The following is a 16594-nucleotide window of genomic DNA, read 5'->3' as shown; positions in this document are numbered from 1 at the left end:
AATCACTTTCAGGTTCCATAGCTATTAACCCAATGTTTGATCCAGGTCTGACTCCAAAACCTATCCTTTCATACCTCTGAAGGTAATCTGACCATGACACTTCTCATCCAAATGAAGTTCCTACTCATTTATTTGGCATCCTAGTTGCCTCTTGACTTTCTCCAAGGATATCACTCTCCCTTCCAGATGGTTGTCTCTCACAACTGAGAAAAATACTCTAAGTTGGAGTAGATCATTCTCTGTCCAATGAAATGGAAAATGGTGTTTCCCATTAAGAAATTTCAAGTAATGTCATCATTATTATTTCATTGTTATTACATTTTTTCCCCCCGAACCCATTCTCTTAAGAAAACTTACTTTTCTGAAATGAGGTTCATAAATTACTACATTATTTTAAAAGTTATGTTATTATTAACCACAAACCATTAAGAAGATCTTCAGGCTCTATTTCTCAAGCAAATTACATAAAAGTTGGCAGCCAGAAGGGAATTTATCCTTCAAATATTTGCCCTAAGCAGTGACTCATTTGATCTGGTTTAGTTAACTCCTGGGTTAGTAAAAATTTAAAAAAAAATTAAATAAAGATATACATGTCATTGGGTTGACATGTCAGTCTGTCCTGAATAATTGTTAATTGACCCCTGAGATGCCTGAGAATTTTTGACTATTGTTGCAAAACTAGACCAAAGATAAATTCCAAGATACAATGATCTTTTTTCGTTGTCCCAAGTTAAACTGCTATTGATGGGTTACCATTTGAATTCACTTGTTAACATAGAATTCGAGTTTTGAAGATCTTGCCGAGATATTATTCCCTTGAGCAAAATGTTCTGCACTGTTTTAATCAGCCTAACTAGTTCTGTGGAAAACAGAGCAGCCAGTTGAACAGAAAACTGGCGAAGGAATAAAATGTCAGATACACCAAATAGATTTGGCTTGCCAGCAGCAAGGGAAGAAAGACTCAGAAACTGGGGACAGCATTTCTCTTTCTAAAATATGCTCCATTCTGAAAGAGCATTGGATTTTGCAGAAAGAAGGTAGAGCAAATTTCAAAATTAAACAGGTGATAAACGGAATCATTTCACTGCTGACAATGGTCTGCTCTCCCTCTTGCCTGTCCTGAGTTTTACAAATTCTCAAAGGAGATCCTGTCATTAGGAAGTAAAACACTTTTCAATAAGCCTGATCTTAAGTTACCTTACAAGTAGGAGAGGAAGTGTGAAAGGAAAAACAAACAAACAAGAAATGAAAAACAAAAGGACTGAAAGAGATGTATACTTAATAGCCCAGATCATTATAATCTCTTCAGTTCAGTTCAGTCGCTCAATTATGTCTGACTCTTTGTGACCCCATGGACTGCAGGACGCCAGGCTTCCCTGTCCATCACCAACTCCCAGAGCTTGCTCAAATTCATGTCCATAAATACAGTGATGCCATCCAACCATCTCATCCTCTGTTGTCCCCTTCTCCTCCTGCCTTCAATCTTTCCCAGCATCAGGGTCTTTTCCAATGAGTCAGTTCTTCTCATCAGGTGGCCAAAGTATTGGAGCTTCATCTTCAGCATCAGTCCTTCCAATGAATATTCAGGACTGATTTCCTTCAGAATTGACTGGTTTGATCACTTCACAGTCCAAGTGACTCTCAAGAGTCTTGTCCAACACCACAGTTCAAAAGCATCAATAATTTCCCTTAGCTTTTAGCAAAAGGGAAAGCTAAAAAGGCAGCAGGAGGAAGTGCCCTCTTTTTCTGCAACCATCTACTAAAGAAGCAGCCCGCATCTAACCAGGAAGGGTGTGAGTGTTTGCAGCAGTGTGCACATGCCCAGATTTGACATAAAGACTATATTTTTGCTGAAAATCTTGTTTGCTGTATCTAATCTGTCCTGTTGAAAAAAAACACCTTGCATGATTGTTTCTGGCAGCTTGAAAATGCCCAGGCCTTGAAACAGAGTGAAAGCCTTTCTTTCATGGGGCCTTAGAGCATCTCTCCATGATAAACTTCATGCTTCAGAAAATAACTATAGTAGAAATTTTTCACAAAGGGAATTTTTGGCAATTGTATTCTAACCTGAAATAAGATAAGAATCCTAGCCACACTTTTCATTAACTCTGTGGACTTGGCCTTGTGATTTACCCTCCCAGAGCCTCAGACTTCTCATCTGGAAGGTGGTGATAATAGCACCTACTTTGTGGCATTGGCTTGAGCATTTGATAACATGTCACTTCAGTTGTGTCTGACTCTGCAACCCTATAGACTGTAGCCCACCAGGCTCCTCCATCCATTGGATTATCCAGGCAAGAATACTGTAGTGGGTTCCCATACCCTCCTCCAGGAGATCTTCCCAACCCACGGATCTAACCTACATCTCCTGCATTGCAGGTGGATTCTTTTACCGCTGAGCCACCAGGGAAGCCACATGTACAATATATGTGCTCATAAAATGATATCTGCCTCTACTATTATTATCACTACTATTATTATCACTATTATTATTATTAGTGTTCATGTTTATTTATGACCATTTTCTTTTCTAGGAGTTTGGTTCCTTATATATATATATATTTTTTTTTTTTCTATTAAAAAGCCCTTTGAAAAGCACATGTGATCACATGAGTGAATTTTTCAGAAATACCAAGACATGAGATCTATAAAACAGCTTGTGTGCATGCCAGGTTGCTTCAATCATGTCCAACTCTGTGTGACCCTGTGGACTGTAGCCTGCCAGGTTCCTCAGTCCATGGGATTCTCCAGGCAAGAATACTGGAGTGGGTTGCCATGACCCCCTCCAGGATCTTCCCAACCCAGGGATCAAACCTGGATCTCCTGCATCGGCAGGCAGATTCTTTACCACTGGTGCCACCTTGGAAGTGCCTAGGAAATAAAGTGAAAGTTGCTCAGGCATATTCAACTCTTTGTGACCCAATGGACTAAACAGTCCATGGAATTCCCCAGGCCAGAATACAGGAGTGGGTAGCCTTTCCCATTTCCAGGGAACCATCCCAACCCAGGGATCAAACCCAGGTCTCCTGCATTGCAGGTGAATTCTTTACCAGCTGAGCCACAAGGGAAGCCCCCAGGAAATGGGGTACCTCATAAAAAAGAGGCAATATGCTGAACTGAGGAGCAACTTCTAAAAAATTTTACTCTAAAAGAGGTAAAGATTATCTGATAGGTTTGAACACCTGGAAAGCTGTTAAGATTTGGTTATTAGCACAAAGAAAGTTAGGCAAATTTAACTTGGTAAGTTCTTAACTCTAGAAAATAAAAAACATGTCCAAGAGAGGAAACATGATGATGGTTCTACTGATTCTGCAGTTAAGGTTATTTACATTGCCATAAAAATGAAAACACTGAAATGTGTTAATAAAATTGCATTATAACCATAATGGGACAATTAGTGAGGAGAGAGTTAAATCCAGTAAAATAGAAAAATCAACCTATAAGGTCCAAAGTTGGTGAATCAGGACACAGCAACATAAATACATTATTTAAAAATATAATAGTATATGCCAGAAGAAATGTTGAAAAAAAGCAGAAAGTATTGGAGTTGTTTGGAGAGCAGGGTGGGGGGGAGAGGGTTAGAATAAGGAGTGTGGGTATTATAATAAACTTTTTTATTGAGTGAAAGATTCTTTAAATTCTATGCTTGTCTGCTCAGTCATGTCCAACTCTTTGCAACCCCATGGACTGTGGCCCACCAGGCTCCTCTGTCCATGGGATTTTCCAGGCACGAATACTGGAGTGGGTTGCCATTTCCTGCTTCAGGGCATCTTCCTGACCCAGGAATAGAACTCACACCTCCTGCATCTCATGCATTGACAGGCGGACCATTTACCACTGCAACACCTAGGAAACCCTTTAAATTCTATAGTACTTTATAATTTTCAAAAGTTTCATGTATGTTGTTTCATATAATCACAATCCTTTTATTTATTCCCTATTCCTATATTGCCCTTTCCCTCCTCCCCCTTTCCCTCTTCCTGCTGGTAACCATTGGTTTGGTAACCACTCAAAGAAGTAAATGAGATATATCATCTAATAACTGATACAGGATCTGGTAGTCTGGATGAAGTGTGTGTGTGTTCAGTCACTCAGTTGTATCCAACTCTTTTGCAACCCCATGGACTATAACCCATCCAGCACCTCTGTCCATGGGATTCTCTAGGCAAGAATGCTGGAGTGGGTTGACATTTCCTCCTCCAGGGGATCTTTCTGACCCAGGGGTAGAACCCACAACTCTTACTGTCTCCTGCATTGGCAGGCAGATTCTTTACCACTAAAACTGCTTTAAAGTATTTTAAACACACAATCTCCTAGTAGTGATCAAATATTAATTAAATTAGTAACTGAATTATTTCAGGTTTCAATGATAATTCTGCTGAAGGGATAGTAACAAGAATATTCAAAATGGCCATGGTGGGAGAAAGTCTATGATAAGGAGAGGAATCATGCACATCTAACTATGATTGCAAAACTTTTGAGGCAGTAGCTCCCCTTTAGAACTTGGCAAGAAATCAATATTATTTCTTCAAAATTTTTCAAGTACAGTAAATTCTGTCACTGCAATTCTTAAAGACGCTAGGCAAAAGAATAAATAAATAACAGTCAAGGAATGTTGAAAGTAAGTAACAAAGCACAATTGCTTTGCCTCTTGAAATGGCTTTTCATGGATCTTCTAAGACTCCAAACCACTGACTTTTGAAAATCAGCTTACAGTTTCATGCACACTATCTACAGCTGTCCAATTCATGGAACCACATCCAGAATGTAGGATGCACTGGTATCAAATTGCTGTTTCCAAAATATGAATATTTCAGTGCCGAAAGGTGGCATTTTCTTTTTCCTCACTAAGGCAAGAAAAATGCAAAGATAAATGTCATTAATTGTTCCAGACATTTCCCTTTAGTGAAATACAAACTATAAACATCAATACCGCATTCCACTAATAGCTTCAAGCATTGGCTTAAAGCATCATTAATTTTACATTTGTAAAAAGGTCTGAAAGTGTATACCTTACATTTTACTGAAAGGTTCAATCGATAAGTCCTCCTTGTTGCTTTCATTCTAAATAGCAACACAAAAATGTAGTACTTGCATAAGTGTAAATATATTTTTATTCATATAGGTATCATAACATAAAGTTATATAACAGAAAATAATAAGAAATTATATTCTAACCATTTTCAAGGTTTCATTTTTCAGGTGGGATGTTATTTTTTTAATTGATTTTTTTAAAATAGCTTGGTTTTAAATCTCTCTTGTGGGATCAACACAAGGCAGAATGAAAATAAGCTCTGTGGAAGGCAAATGTGTCATTGGAAGAGATGTAATTCTTTATTTAAATAATGGTTCTTTCATTTTTCAACCTGTTTTTGGCAAATAACCTATAATGTTCCTCTTCTGGTTAGGATTATGTTATTTTATTATTATTTTTTTTGCCCCACATGATGCCAATTTTTTAAAATGATTGCAATTCTTTTTAATAATTCTACCCCCCCCCCATTATGTTGATTTACTGTTATGGGCATACAATGAGATGTCAAGGAATTTTGGCATTCACAGGGAAGTAATTATGTTGATCTAGCTCCAGTTTTGGATTTTAGCTTTCTAACCAAACATGGAAACTTGTGAGGTTCCTTAAATCACAAAAATTCTCTCACAGCAAGAATTCTTAACCTGTGTCTATAAATTTCCAGGACATCTGTAGACAGAATTTAGGAGGACTGCATAATCTCTGACATGATAAAAAAAAGAAATTCTGTGTACTTTCTGTGAGAAAGAGATCCAAACCTTTCACCAGACTATTAGAGGTGTCTCTGACCCACAGTGTTTAAGAACTAGTGTTCTATTTGGCGTGCATGCTGTGCTAAGTCACTTCAGTAATGTCCAACTCTGTGCGACCCTGTGGACTGTAGTCTGCCAGGTTCCTCTGTCCATGGGATTCTCCAGGCAAGAAGACTACAGTGGGTTGCCATGATCTCCTCCATGGGATGTTTCCAACCCAGGGATTGAACCCACGTCTCAGTTACTACCTCTGCATTGGCAGGTGGGTTCTTTATCACTAGTGTCCCTGGGAATCCTGTTCTACTGGGTACTTCTAGTTAAATCTAATCTTACAAGGCCTCAGTGGTGGTAATGGTTTCAGAATTATTTTCTTCCAATGCTCTTTTCAAAATCGAATTCCAACAACCTGATATGTAATATTCAAAGCCTTCTTTTAAAAAAGATTGCATAAGAATCTTAGGCATAAGCACTGATTATCCATAGTCCTTTCTTAATTTACCTCAGAAATTTACAGTAGATTAATGAGTACCTTCATGTTAATTTTAATTTTGACCAGAGTTAGGGTTTAAGTTTTTCAACTTTTTATTTCATGCAACCTATGGGTGAATTTAACTCAGATGACCCTCATATCTACTACTGTGGGCAGGAATCCCTTAGAAGAAATGGAATAGCCATCATAGTCAACAAAAGAGTCCAAAAAGCAGTATTTGGATGCAATCTCAAGAACGACAGAAGGATCTCTGTTCATTTCCAAGGCAAACCATTCAATATCACGGTAATCCAAGTCTATGCCCCAACTAGTAACACGGAAGAAGCTGAAGTTGAACGGTTCTATGAAGACCTACAAGACCTTTTAAAACTAATACCCAAAAAAGATGTCCTTTTCATTATAGGGGACTGGAATACAAAAGTAGGAAGTCAAGAAACACCTGGAGTAACAGGCAAATTTGGCCCTGGAGTACAGAATGAAGCAGAGCAAAGGCTAATAGAGTTTTGCCAAGAAAACACACTGGTCATAGCAAACACCCTCTTCCAACAACACAAGAGAAGACTCTACACAGGGACATCACCAGATAGTCGATACCAAAATCAGACTGATTATATTCTTTGCAGCCAAAGATGGAGATGTTCTATACAGTCAGCAAAAACAAGACCAGGAGCTGACTGTGCCTCAGATTATGAACTGCTTATTGCCAAATTCAGACTTAAATTGAAGAAACTGGGGAAAACCACTAGACCATCCAGGAATGACCCAAATCAAATCCCTTATGATCATACAGTGGAAGTGAGAAATAGATTTAAGGGACTAGATCTGAATAGAGTGCCTGATGAACTATGGACGAGGATAGTGACATTGTACAGGAGACAGGGATCAAGACCATCCCCAAGAAAAAGAAATGCAAAAAGGCAAGATGGCTGTCTGAAGAGGCCTTACAAATAGCTGTGAAAAGAAGAGAAGTGAAAAGTAAAGGAGACAAGAAAAGATATAAGCATCTGAATGCAGAGTTCCAAAGAATAGCAAGGAGAGATAAGAAAGCCTTCCTCAGAGAACAATGTAAAGAAATAGAGGAAAACAATAGAATGGGAAAGACTAGTGATCTCTTCAAGAAACTTAGAGCTACCAAGGGAACATTTCAGGCAAAGATAGGCTCAATAAACGACAGAAATGGTATGGACTTAACAGAAGCAGAAGATATTAAGAAGAGGTGGCAAGAATACACAGAAGAACTGTACAAAAAAGATCTTCATGACTCAGATAACCATGATGGTGTGATCACTCACCTAAAGCCAGACATCCTGGAATTTGACGTCAAGGGGGCCTTAGGAAGCATCACTATGAATAAAGCTAGTGGAGGTGATGGAATTCCAGTTGAGCTATTTCAAATCCTAAAAGATGATGCTATGAAAGTGCTGCACTCAATATGTCAACAAATTTGGAAAACTCAGCAGTGGCCACAGGACTGGAAAAGGACAGTTTTCATTCCAATCCCAAAGAAAGGCAATGCCAAAGAATGCTCAAGCTACCACACAATAGAATTCATCTCACACACTAGTAAAGTAATGCTCAAGTTCTCAAGCCAGGCTTCAGCAATACGTGAACTGTGAACTTCCAGATGTTCAAGCTGGTTTTAGAAAAGACAGAGGAACCAGAGATCAAATTGCCAACATTCGCTGGATCATGGAAAAAGCAAGAGAGTTCCAGAAAAACACCTATTTCTGCTTTATTGACTATGCCAAAGCCTTTGACTGTGTGGATCACAATAAACTGTGGAAAATTCTGAAAGAGATGGGAATACCAGACCACCTGACCTTCCTCCTGAGAAATCTGTATGAAGGTCAGGAAGCAACAGTTAGAACTGGACATGGAACAACAGACTGGTTTCAAATAGGAAAAGGAGTACGTCAAGGCTATATATTGTCACCCTGCTTATTTAACTTATATGCAGAGTACATCATGAGAAACGCTGGACTGGAAGAAGCACAAGCTGGAATCAAGATTGCTGGGACAAATATCAATAACCTCAGATATGCAGATGATACCACCCTTATGGCAGAAAGTGAAGAAGAACTAAAGAGCCTCTTGATGAAAGTGAAAGAGGAGAGTGAAAAAGTTGGCTTAAAGCACAACATTCAGAAAACTAAGATCATGGCATCTGGTCCCATCATATCATGCCAAATAGATGGGGGAACAGTGGCTGACTTTATTCTGGGGGGCTTCACGATCACTGCAGATGGTGACTATAGCTGTGAAATTAAAAGACACCCCTTGGAAGTAAAGTTAGGCCAACCTAGACAGTATATTAAAAAGCAAAGACATTACTTTGTCAACAAAGGTATGCCTAGTCAGGCTATGGTTTTTCCAGTAGTCATGTATGGATGTGAGAGTTGGACTATAAAGAAAGCTGAACAACAAAGAATTGATCCTTTTGAACTGTGGTGTTGGAAAAGATTCTTGAGAGTCCCTTGGACTGCAAGGAGATCCAACCAGTCCATCCTAAAGGAGATCAGTTCTGGGTGTTCATTGGAAGGAGTGATGTTGAAGCTGAAACTCCAATACCTTGGCCACCTGATGCGAAGAGCTGACTCATTGGAAAAGGCCCTGATGCTGGGAGGGATTGAGGGCAGGAGGAGAAGGGGACGACAGAGGATGAGAGGGTTGGATGGCATCACTGACTCAATGCACATGAGTTTGGGTGAACTCTGGGAATTGAGGAGGGACAGGGAGGCCTGGTGTGCTGTGGTTCATGGGGTCACAAAGAGTCAGACATGACTGAGCGACTGAACTGAACTGGGAGCTTAAATTTTAGATATAGAGCACAGGACTTGAACTCTGTCAGCAAAATGTATGGTAATAGCTTCATACAAATATTGCAGACTGGCACAAACTCAGAAAGGCATAGGCTGGTAAGGAGACATTTGCCCCAAATTTGATTGCTCTTTAATAAAAAATTATATCTCAGATTAAATAAAGCTCTTACAACTCTGTAAGATAGACCAGACATGAAAAAATTCCATTAAAGACAAAATTTGGTAAATTAGTCTCTCTTGCTAAGGTACCTTACCTAGAAATGTAAACTGAATTAAGAGGAATCTTAACATATTTTTTAAGGTCCTGGGAGAAATGGACTGTCTTTAGATATCACTTTGAGAGACATATTACCCTAGGCCCTCTTATCAAGAACAAAATAAGGATTGGAGCATCAATGGAAAAATGATACTTTCTAAGAAATTGTACCTCTTCCTTTGTGAATAGGTTTATGTGATTACGGAAGTGGATCAGGGCCCATGGTGATCCAGGCATTGCTGTACTGGTAGCACCACATTTTTGTGCATTCATACACAAACTGACATTCTAGTGCTTGCTTCCTTGGGAAAAGCCAGAATGGTGCCTGTCTGGACCAAGATCCCACAGATGACCTTGTCCTGCAAACCCTCACACACATAGCCTCCTCTTGGTGACCATAGCCCTTGCCCTAAGGCAGAGACTCTAAACTATGAGCCAATATGTCCTCTATGGTGCATTTGGCCATATCTGGGGACATTTTTGATTGCCACAACTAGGGCAATATTACTGGCATCCAATAAGTAGCTGCTAAATAGCTTACAGTGTACAGGATACTGTACCCCCAACAAAGAATTCTCTGCCCCAGTGGGCCAATAGTTCCAAGATTCAGAAATCCTATCCCAAGACCTCTTCCCTACTCTGCAAGATTACAGAGGCATGCACTATTCAGAACCACATTTTTTAGTGGGCCACTAGAATTTAATCAGTTTGAATGCCTTGCAAATTGTACTGCTTTGGGCAGAGTGGAATGAAAAAATATTCTAAAATGTGCCTCCGCCTTCCTGGTTAACACCAACTCCTTTCTCAAAAAAAAAAAAAACAAAAAAAAAAACATAGCACTAAGTTCTGTCTGACTCTTGCGACCACTTGAACTGTAGCATGCCAGGCTCCTCTGTCCATGGGATTCTCCAGGCAAGAATACTGGAGTGGGTTGCCATTTCCTTCTCCAAGGGAACTTCCTGACCCCAAGAATTGAACCCAGTCTCTTGCATTGCAGGCAGATGCTTTACCGACTAAGCTACACAGGAACCCAAATGCAAATTAAATGTCACCTCCTACACAAAACTATTTCCTATTTCATCATCACCTTCCCCACATAGTACTTATAGGTCTACCCCAATAGCAGCTCTGTTCAAATTACTTCCCGTTCCCCTACTAGAGTATAAATTCACTGAAAGCAGTGTTTGTTTATTTTAAAATCCTTGTGTCTGTCTTTGCACTTACTAGAATGCTTAGCACATTATAGGTACACAGCAAATATATGTGAAAGAAAAGAACAAGGCTGGAGGACTGGCTTGGATTCTGAGTACCTACCTCCAAAATAGGTTTACTCAAGACTGTTTTAGGGAACTGCCCTCATGATCCAGTGACTAAGACTCTCCAGTCCCAATGCATGGACCCTGGGTTCAATCCCTGGTTGGGAAACTAGATCTCACATCCACAACTAAGAGCTTACGTGCCACAGCTAAAGATTTTGCATGCTGCAACTATAGACCCAGTGCAGCCAAATACCTAAGGATGTCTGACTGCCTGTCCTCCAAGGACATGAAACTGAGCAACGTCTTATTTCTGGCACGTAAGATCATCAGCATTTTAGTGGAAATTCTTGGCCTACCAGAAGATAGCCATCATGATGTTCACCTGAAATGCCACAAGACAAAGACTGTAGAGATCATAAGATCTAGTTGGGGGGTTACGTCAGAGCTCTCCCTAAATGCCTTTTCTTAGAGGAAAGAGAGCAAGGTTGACATGTTACTTTTAATAAGCCTGGCTTTGCAGCCTGTGTTCTACAGAACTTCTTCCTTCACCAAAGGAGGAAAAAGTAGAGTGAACTTAATGAACACATGAACAGGGTAGTGAGGTAGTCCAACACTCATCTCAACTAGTAGTCAGCTCACACCAATACCCATGCACAAATCTACTAAAGGAGCTGACTACTAACAAAGACAGTTCTTTTGTTGGCTGCCTATAGATTATATGCAAATGTACAGTGGGAGAATTAAATTTAGGATAATTTATAAATGTGCTTTTGTACTAAAAGCAAAAAAATTGGATTACAACATGAATAGGCATCAAATTAGAGATACCAAGGGAACATTTGATGCAAAGGTGGGCACAATAAAGGACAGAAACAGTATGGAGCTAAAAGAAACAGAAGATATTAAGAAGAGGTGGCAAGAATACACAGAACTATACAAAAAAGATCTTCATGACCCACATAACTGCGATGGTGTGACCACTCATCTAGAGCCAGACATCCTGAATTGTGAAGTCAAGTTGGCCTTAGGAAGCATCACTACAAACAAACCTATTGGAGGTGATGGAATTCCAGTTGAGCTCTTTCAAATCCTAAAAGATGATGCTGTGAAAGTGCTGCACTCAATATGTCAACAAATTTGGAAAGCTGACCACAGGACTGGAAAAGGTCAGTTTTCATTCCAATCCCAAAGAAAGGCAATGCCAAAGAATGTTCAAACTACCACACAATTGCATTCATCTCACATGCTAGTAAAGTATTGCTCCAAATTCTCCAAGCAAGGCTTAAATAGTATGTGAACCGAGAACTTCCATATGTTCAAGCTGGATTCAGAAAAGGCAGAGGAAGCAGAGATCAAATTTCCAACAACTGTTGGGTCATAGAAAAAGCAAGAGACTTCCAGAAAAACATCTACTTCTACTTTATTGTCTACTCCAGAGCCTTTGACTGTGTGGATCACAACAAACTGTGGAAAATTCTTCAAGAGATGGGAATACCAGACCACCTGACCTGCCTCCTGAGAAATCTGTATCCAGGTCAAGAAGCAATAGTTAGAACCAGACATGGAAAAACAGACTGGTTCCAAATAGGAAAAGGAGTATGTCAAGGCTGTATATTGTCACCCTGCTTATTTAACTTATATGCAGAGTACATCATGTGAAATGCCAGGCTGGATGAAGCACAAGCGGGAATCAAGAATGCCGGGAGAAATATCAATAACCTCAGATATGCAGATGACACCACCCTTATGGCAGAAAGTGAAGAAGAACTAAACAGCCTCTTGATGAAAGTGAAAGAGGAGAGTGAAAAACCTGTCTTAAAAATTCAACATTCAGAAAACTAAGATCATGGCATCCGGTCCCATCTCTTCATGGCAAATAGATGGGGAAACAATGGAAACAGTGACAGACTTTCTTTTCTTGGGCTCCAAAATCACTGCAGATGATGACTGAAGCCATGAAATTAAAAGATGCTTGCTCCTTGGAAGAAAAGCTATGACCAACCTAGATAGCACATAAAAAGCAGAGACATTACTTTGCTGACAAAGGTCCATCTAGTCAAACCTATGGTTTTTCCAGCAGTCATGTATGGATGTAAGAGTTAGACTCTAAGAAAGCTGAGTGCCAAAGAAATGATGCTTTTGAATTGTGGTGTTGGAGAAGACTCTTGAGAGTCCCTTGGACTGCAAGGAGATCCAACCAGTCCGTCCTAAAGGAGATCAGTCCTGAATATTCACTGGAAGGACTGATGTTGAAGCTGAAACTCCAATCCTTTGGCCACCTGATGCGAAGAATTTACTCATTTGAAAAGACCCTGATGCTGGGAAAGATTGAAGGCAGGAAGAGTAGAGGACGACAGAGGATGAGAGGTTTGGATGGCATCACAGACTCAATGGACATGAGTTTGAGTAAACTCCAGGAGTTAGTGATGGACAGGGAAGCCTGATGTGCTGCAGTCCTGGGATTGCAAAGAGTTGGATACGACTGAGTGACTGAACTGAACTGATTGCATTATATTGTGCTATTATTTTGATAAAGCAAATCTAATAAGATTTCAGCAAAATACTTAGTGCAATTATCAGTAAAACATTCCTGACATGAGTTGGCATCAGGAAAGAAAGACAGGGCCATTTCAGAACATTCAACTTTATTTTCCATTGACAAACACAACATAAATAACATACATTTATTTGTTAAATACACAGACTAGCTATGACTTGAATGCCATCAAAATTCTGATGTACTTTTCAGTCTTTTATTCTTTGTCTCCACAATATTGAAGACTATCCTTTCAAACATAGTGGAAGATATGTTTAGATATACTGAACATAACTCCTAGAAACATTTTACATAAAGATGACAAAAGTATACCTTCCCATTTAACCCACTGGAATGGAATGCTAAGTAGGAAAGGTGGAGGAACATACAATTTCTATACTGAGCTTTACATCATTTATTACAGTGTCAATGATTTCAATTCTCACTTAGATACATATTGAAAATAATATATTCATTTGTTGTAAACAGATTAAGATAATCAGTGCCTATTTTTAATTTGCTTGCTTACAGAAATGTTCAACTTTATGCTATCTGTAAAAGATTGTTTTGTTAAAGAAGATGGAGAAAGTAAGATATTCTATCTATATACAGGAGGCTTGGGAAGAAAAAGAGTTTGGCAGTCAATGATGACTTGAGTGAATTAAACATTTGCTTTTACAGAAAAGAACACTGGCCACTCCTCACTTTGTCCTACTGATGCTCAAGTGTATGAAGATAAATGTGGCCCCTTCCTCTCCTTGCTTCTGTGAAATGGCCTAAAAGGATGAAGAATCTTGACAAGTTGGAAATATATAGGTTTTCCTTCATCTCTTTGTCTTTGTTCTCTGTCCCACCCTCCGTGTCTAGTCCATAGGAGTGTCCTTTCAAAAGCTGAAAGAACGTTGAAGTCCATCAGTAAGTCATACGCATTTTCTCCTGCTAAACATTTCAGCTTTGGTTTCTACAGAAATTGAAAACCATAGAAAGAAACTATTTTCATATTAAATTCTGGTGATTGGCAAGCTTTTGGCTAGATATCTGATTCACTTTAATTAAAAGGCCAAACTATTCTAATTCTAAAGCAACTGACAGGGACTTCCCTGGTGGTCCAGTAGTTAAGACTCCGTGCTTCCAATGCAGGGGACCCGGGTTCGATCCCTGGTCGGGGAACTAGGATCCCACATGCTGCGGGGTGAGGCCAAAAAAAAAAAAGAAGAAAAAAAAAAGTAAAGCAACTGACAAAGGAATTTAAGAGCTGATCAAAAAATTTTAGAAGTGCTATCATCTCTAATGCTTGATAAGCATCTAAATGCTTGATAAGCCTGAAAACCTAATTATACCTGATGTTAATCTCTTTCCCTCTTATCTTTACTCCCATAATAAAATTATTTCATTAAAGCAGATATTAAAAAACAGACTCAGATCTGTTTCATAGATTAGTCCATTAGCACATTAGAAATGTGAAACCATTCTCTCTCTTAAAAACAATCCCAGCTTCACCAATAGTAAATATTTGTTACTTTCTCTCCATGAGAAAATGGATAAACAGGCTGGAGGCAAGGGAGCCAGGGAAACAGTCTTCTTTCTAATGAAGAAATTAACATTTCAGTAGATATGAGTTGTTTACGATTTAAAACAAATTGATGTAAAATTTCTGAAAATAGAATAATTTTCATTCTCAATAAAAAATGTGTAATCTATATATGAGCAAATATGGTATATACCTGATTGAACTGCATTTCTAGAGAATCAAAACGTAGTAGGCTTGTGGTATCATAATGTAATGGTTTACAACCCAACTTGTATAAATGGCAAGCCTTTAGGTAGAATCCTCACTTAAGATTTATAAAATAGAGACTCCATAAAATTAAAATTCTGTGCTCTTTCATTATTTAAAAGAGTAGAGAGTGGGAAGAGTGAGAAAGAAAATGTAAAGCAGCATGTTTTGAAGATATAATTCCATTTGATTTAAAAACTAATTGTTGACCTCCTTTGGGGGAAAAAAACACCTTACTTCTAGAAGTGCTGAAGTCTTTTATAGATGTGCATAGTTTCAGTTTTCCATCTGTCACTGTGAGAACAAAGTCACCCTGTACTGCTCTTTTTACTTTCTTTAGTTTTATTCAAGGTGGACTCAGTCCAAAAAAGGCATTCAGGGAAGGCATGTGAAAGATTTTACTTAATGGCTACAACACGAATCATTATAAAATTGAAACCTTTTGGGTGAGAGTAATCCAGGGGTAATGAACTTTCACATGTAAATTTGTATCCATATACATGATACCAGTATAATGAAGTTCTAATTTTTAAATTTGCTATAATTCTCTGTTTCAAGATTCATATGTAATCACTACCTGTTAGTTGTCTTAGAGTTTTGAACTGATAGCACATTCTTAACAAATGTGCATGTGAGTTTTAGTTTGATTTTCAAATTTTGTAAATAGACTATATCATAACCTCCATTATGAAACATCATAGATGTATGTCACCTCTTATTAACATTGTATTGCAACTCAGAAAACAGTTCTATCAATATATCCACAGTATTAAATACTCTTTATTTAAAAAATGATATAATCTTATTCATTGAACAATTCTGTTCACTTATTTAGACCTCAGCTTTAGTAGATTTGAGACATACACAATCACAATGACAGAAATAAACAAGCAGCTGTGAAGATATGGTATGCTTGATGACCTAAACTTTTTACAGAGGTAAATCATGGAAACTTCAGTTATTCCACAATAAACTTTTAATATGTTTGTGGTAATAAATACTCTACAGTCTCTCTGTGTCACTCACTTTCTGCTGCTGCTGCTGCTAAGTCGCTTCAGTCGTGCCCGACTCTGTGCGACCCCATAGACGTCAGCTCACCAGGCTCGCCCGTCCCTGGGATTCTCCAGGCAAGAATACTGGAGTGGGTTGCCATTTCTTTCTCCAATGCATGAAAGTGAAAAGTGAAAGTGAGATCGCTCAGTCGTGTCTGACTCTTAGCGACCCCATGGACTGCAACCTACCAGGCTCCTCCATCCGTGGGATTTTCCAGGCAAGAGTACTGGAGTGGGGTGCCACTGCCTTCTCCACACTCACTTTCTAGTAATCTGCATATTTCAAAAGAAGCTTTGGGAATAAAGTATGAAAATAAATGGGCAATATATGTGTTTAACATTTCAAAGAATACGATTTTTCTATTTTCTTAGCTGACTTAATCCCAGTACAAAAGGGCTATGATTACCGACATGGGGAAGACTGAAAACAGATCACTAATCTGGGGTCAAAACCAACAAAAACATACAAAGTATTAAATAAAAGGCCTAATTCTTGAAAATCTAAGAATACTGCCACAGATTGTCCACCTTATTAATATACTGTTTGGTCAGAGTTTTTAGTTTGTCTATTACTCAATGCCAGTGTGTTCTCAGGGTCTTTTACAGTTGACTTTTACATAA

The 16594-nt window shown here is 38.8% G+C and overlaps 1 protein-coding gene across 8 annotated transcripts in view; it reads right to left on the bottom strand.

Moving 5' to 3' along the window:
- PTGER3 (prostaglandin E receptor 3) overlaps window positions 1-16594 on the bottom strand; it is a 228623-nt gene that overhangs the window by 172072 nt on the left and 39957 nt on the right. Inside the window, exon 3 of one of the 8 annotated variants that reach the window (XM_059881739.1) lies at window positions 13237-16076. The exons of 4 other annotated variants lie outside the window; for them this stretch is intronic. In XM_059881739.1, the coding sequence (XP_059737722.1) occupies window positions 16011-16076 (66 nt within the window). In that variant the 3' untranslated portion in view covers window positions 13237-16010. Of the gene's footprint in view, window positions 1-13236; window positions 16077-16594 lie in introns of those variants that run through there. 3 more of the 8 variants (XM_005204444.5, XM_024984845.2, NM_181032.1) reach the window with 3 other exon arrangements.

Source organism: Bos taurus, chromosome 3 (assembly GCF_002263795.3).
Source record: "Bos taurus isolate L1 Dominette 01449 registration number 42190680 breed Hereford chromosome 3, ARS-UCD2.0, whole genome shotgun sequence".
Taxonomy (NCBI): domain Eukaryota; kingdom Metazoa; phylum Chordata; class Mammalia; order Artiodactyla; family Bovidae; genus Bos; species Bos taurus.
This window is presented reverse-complemented; position numbering and strand designations above follow the sequence as displayed.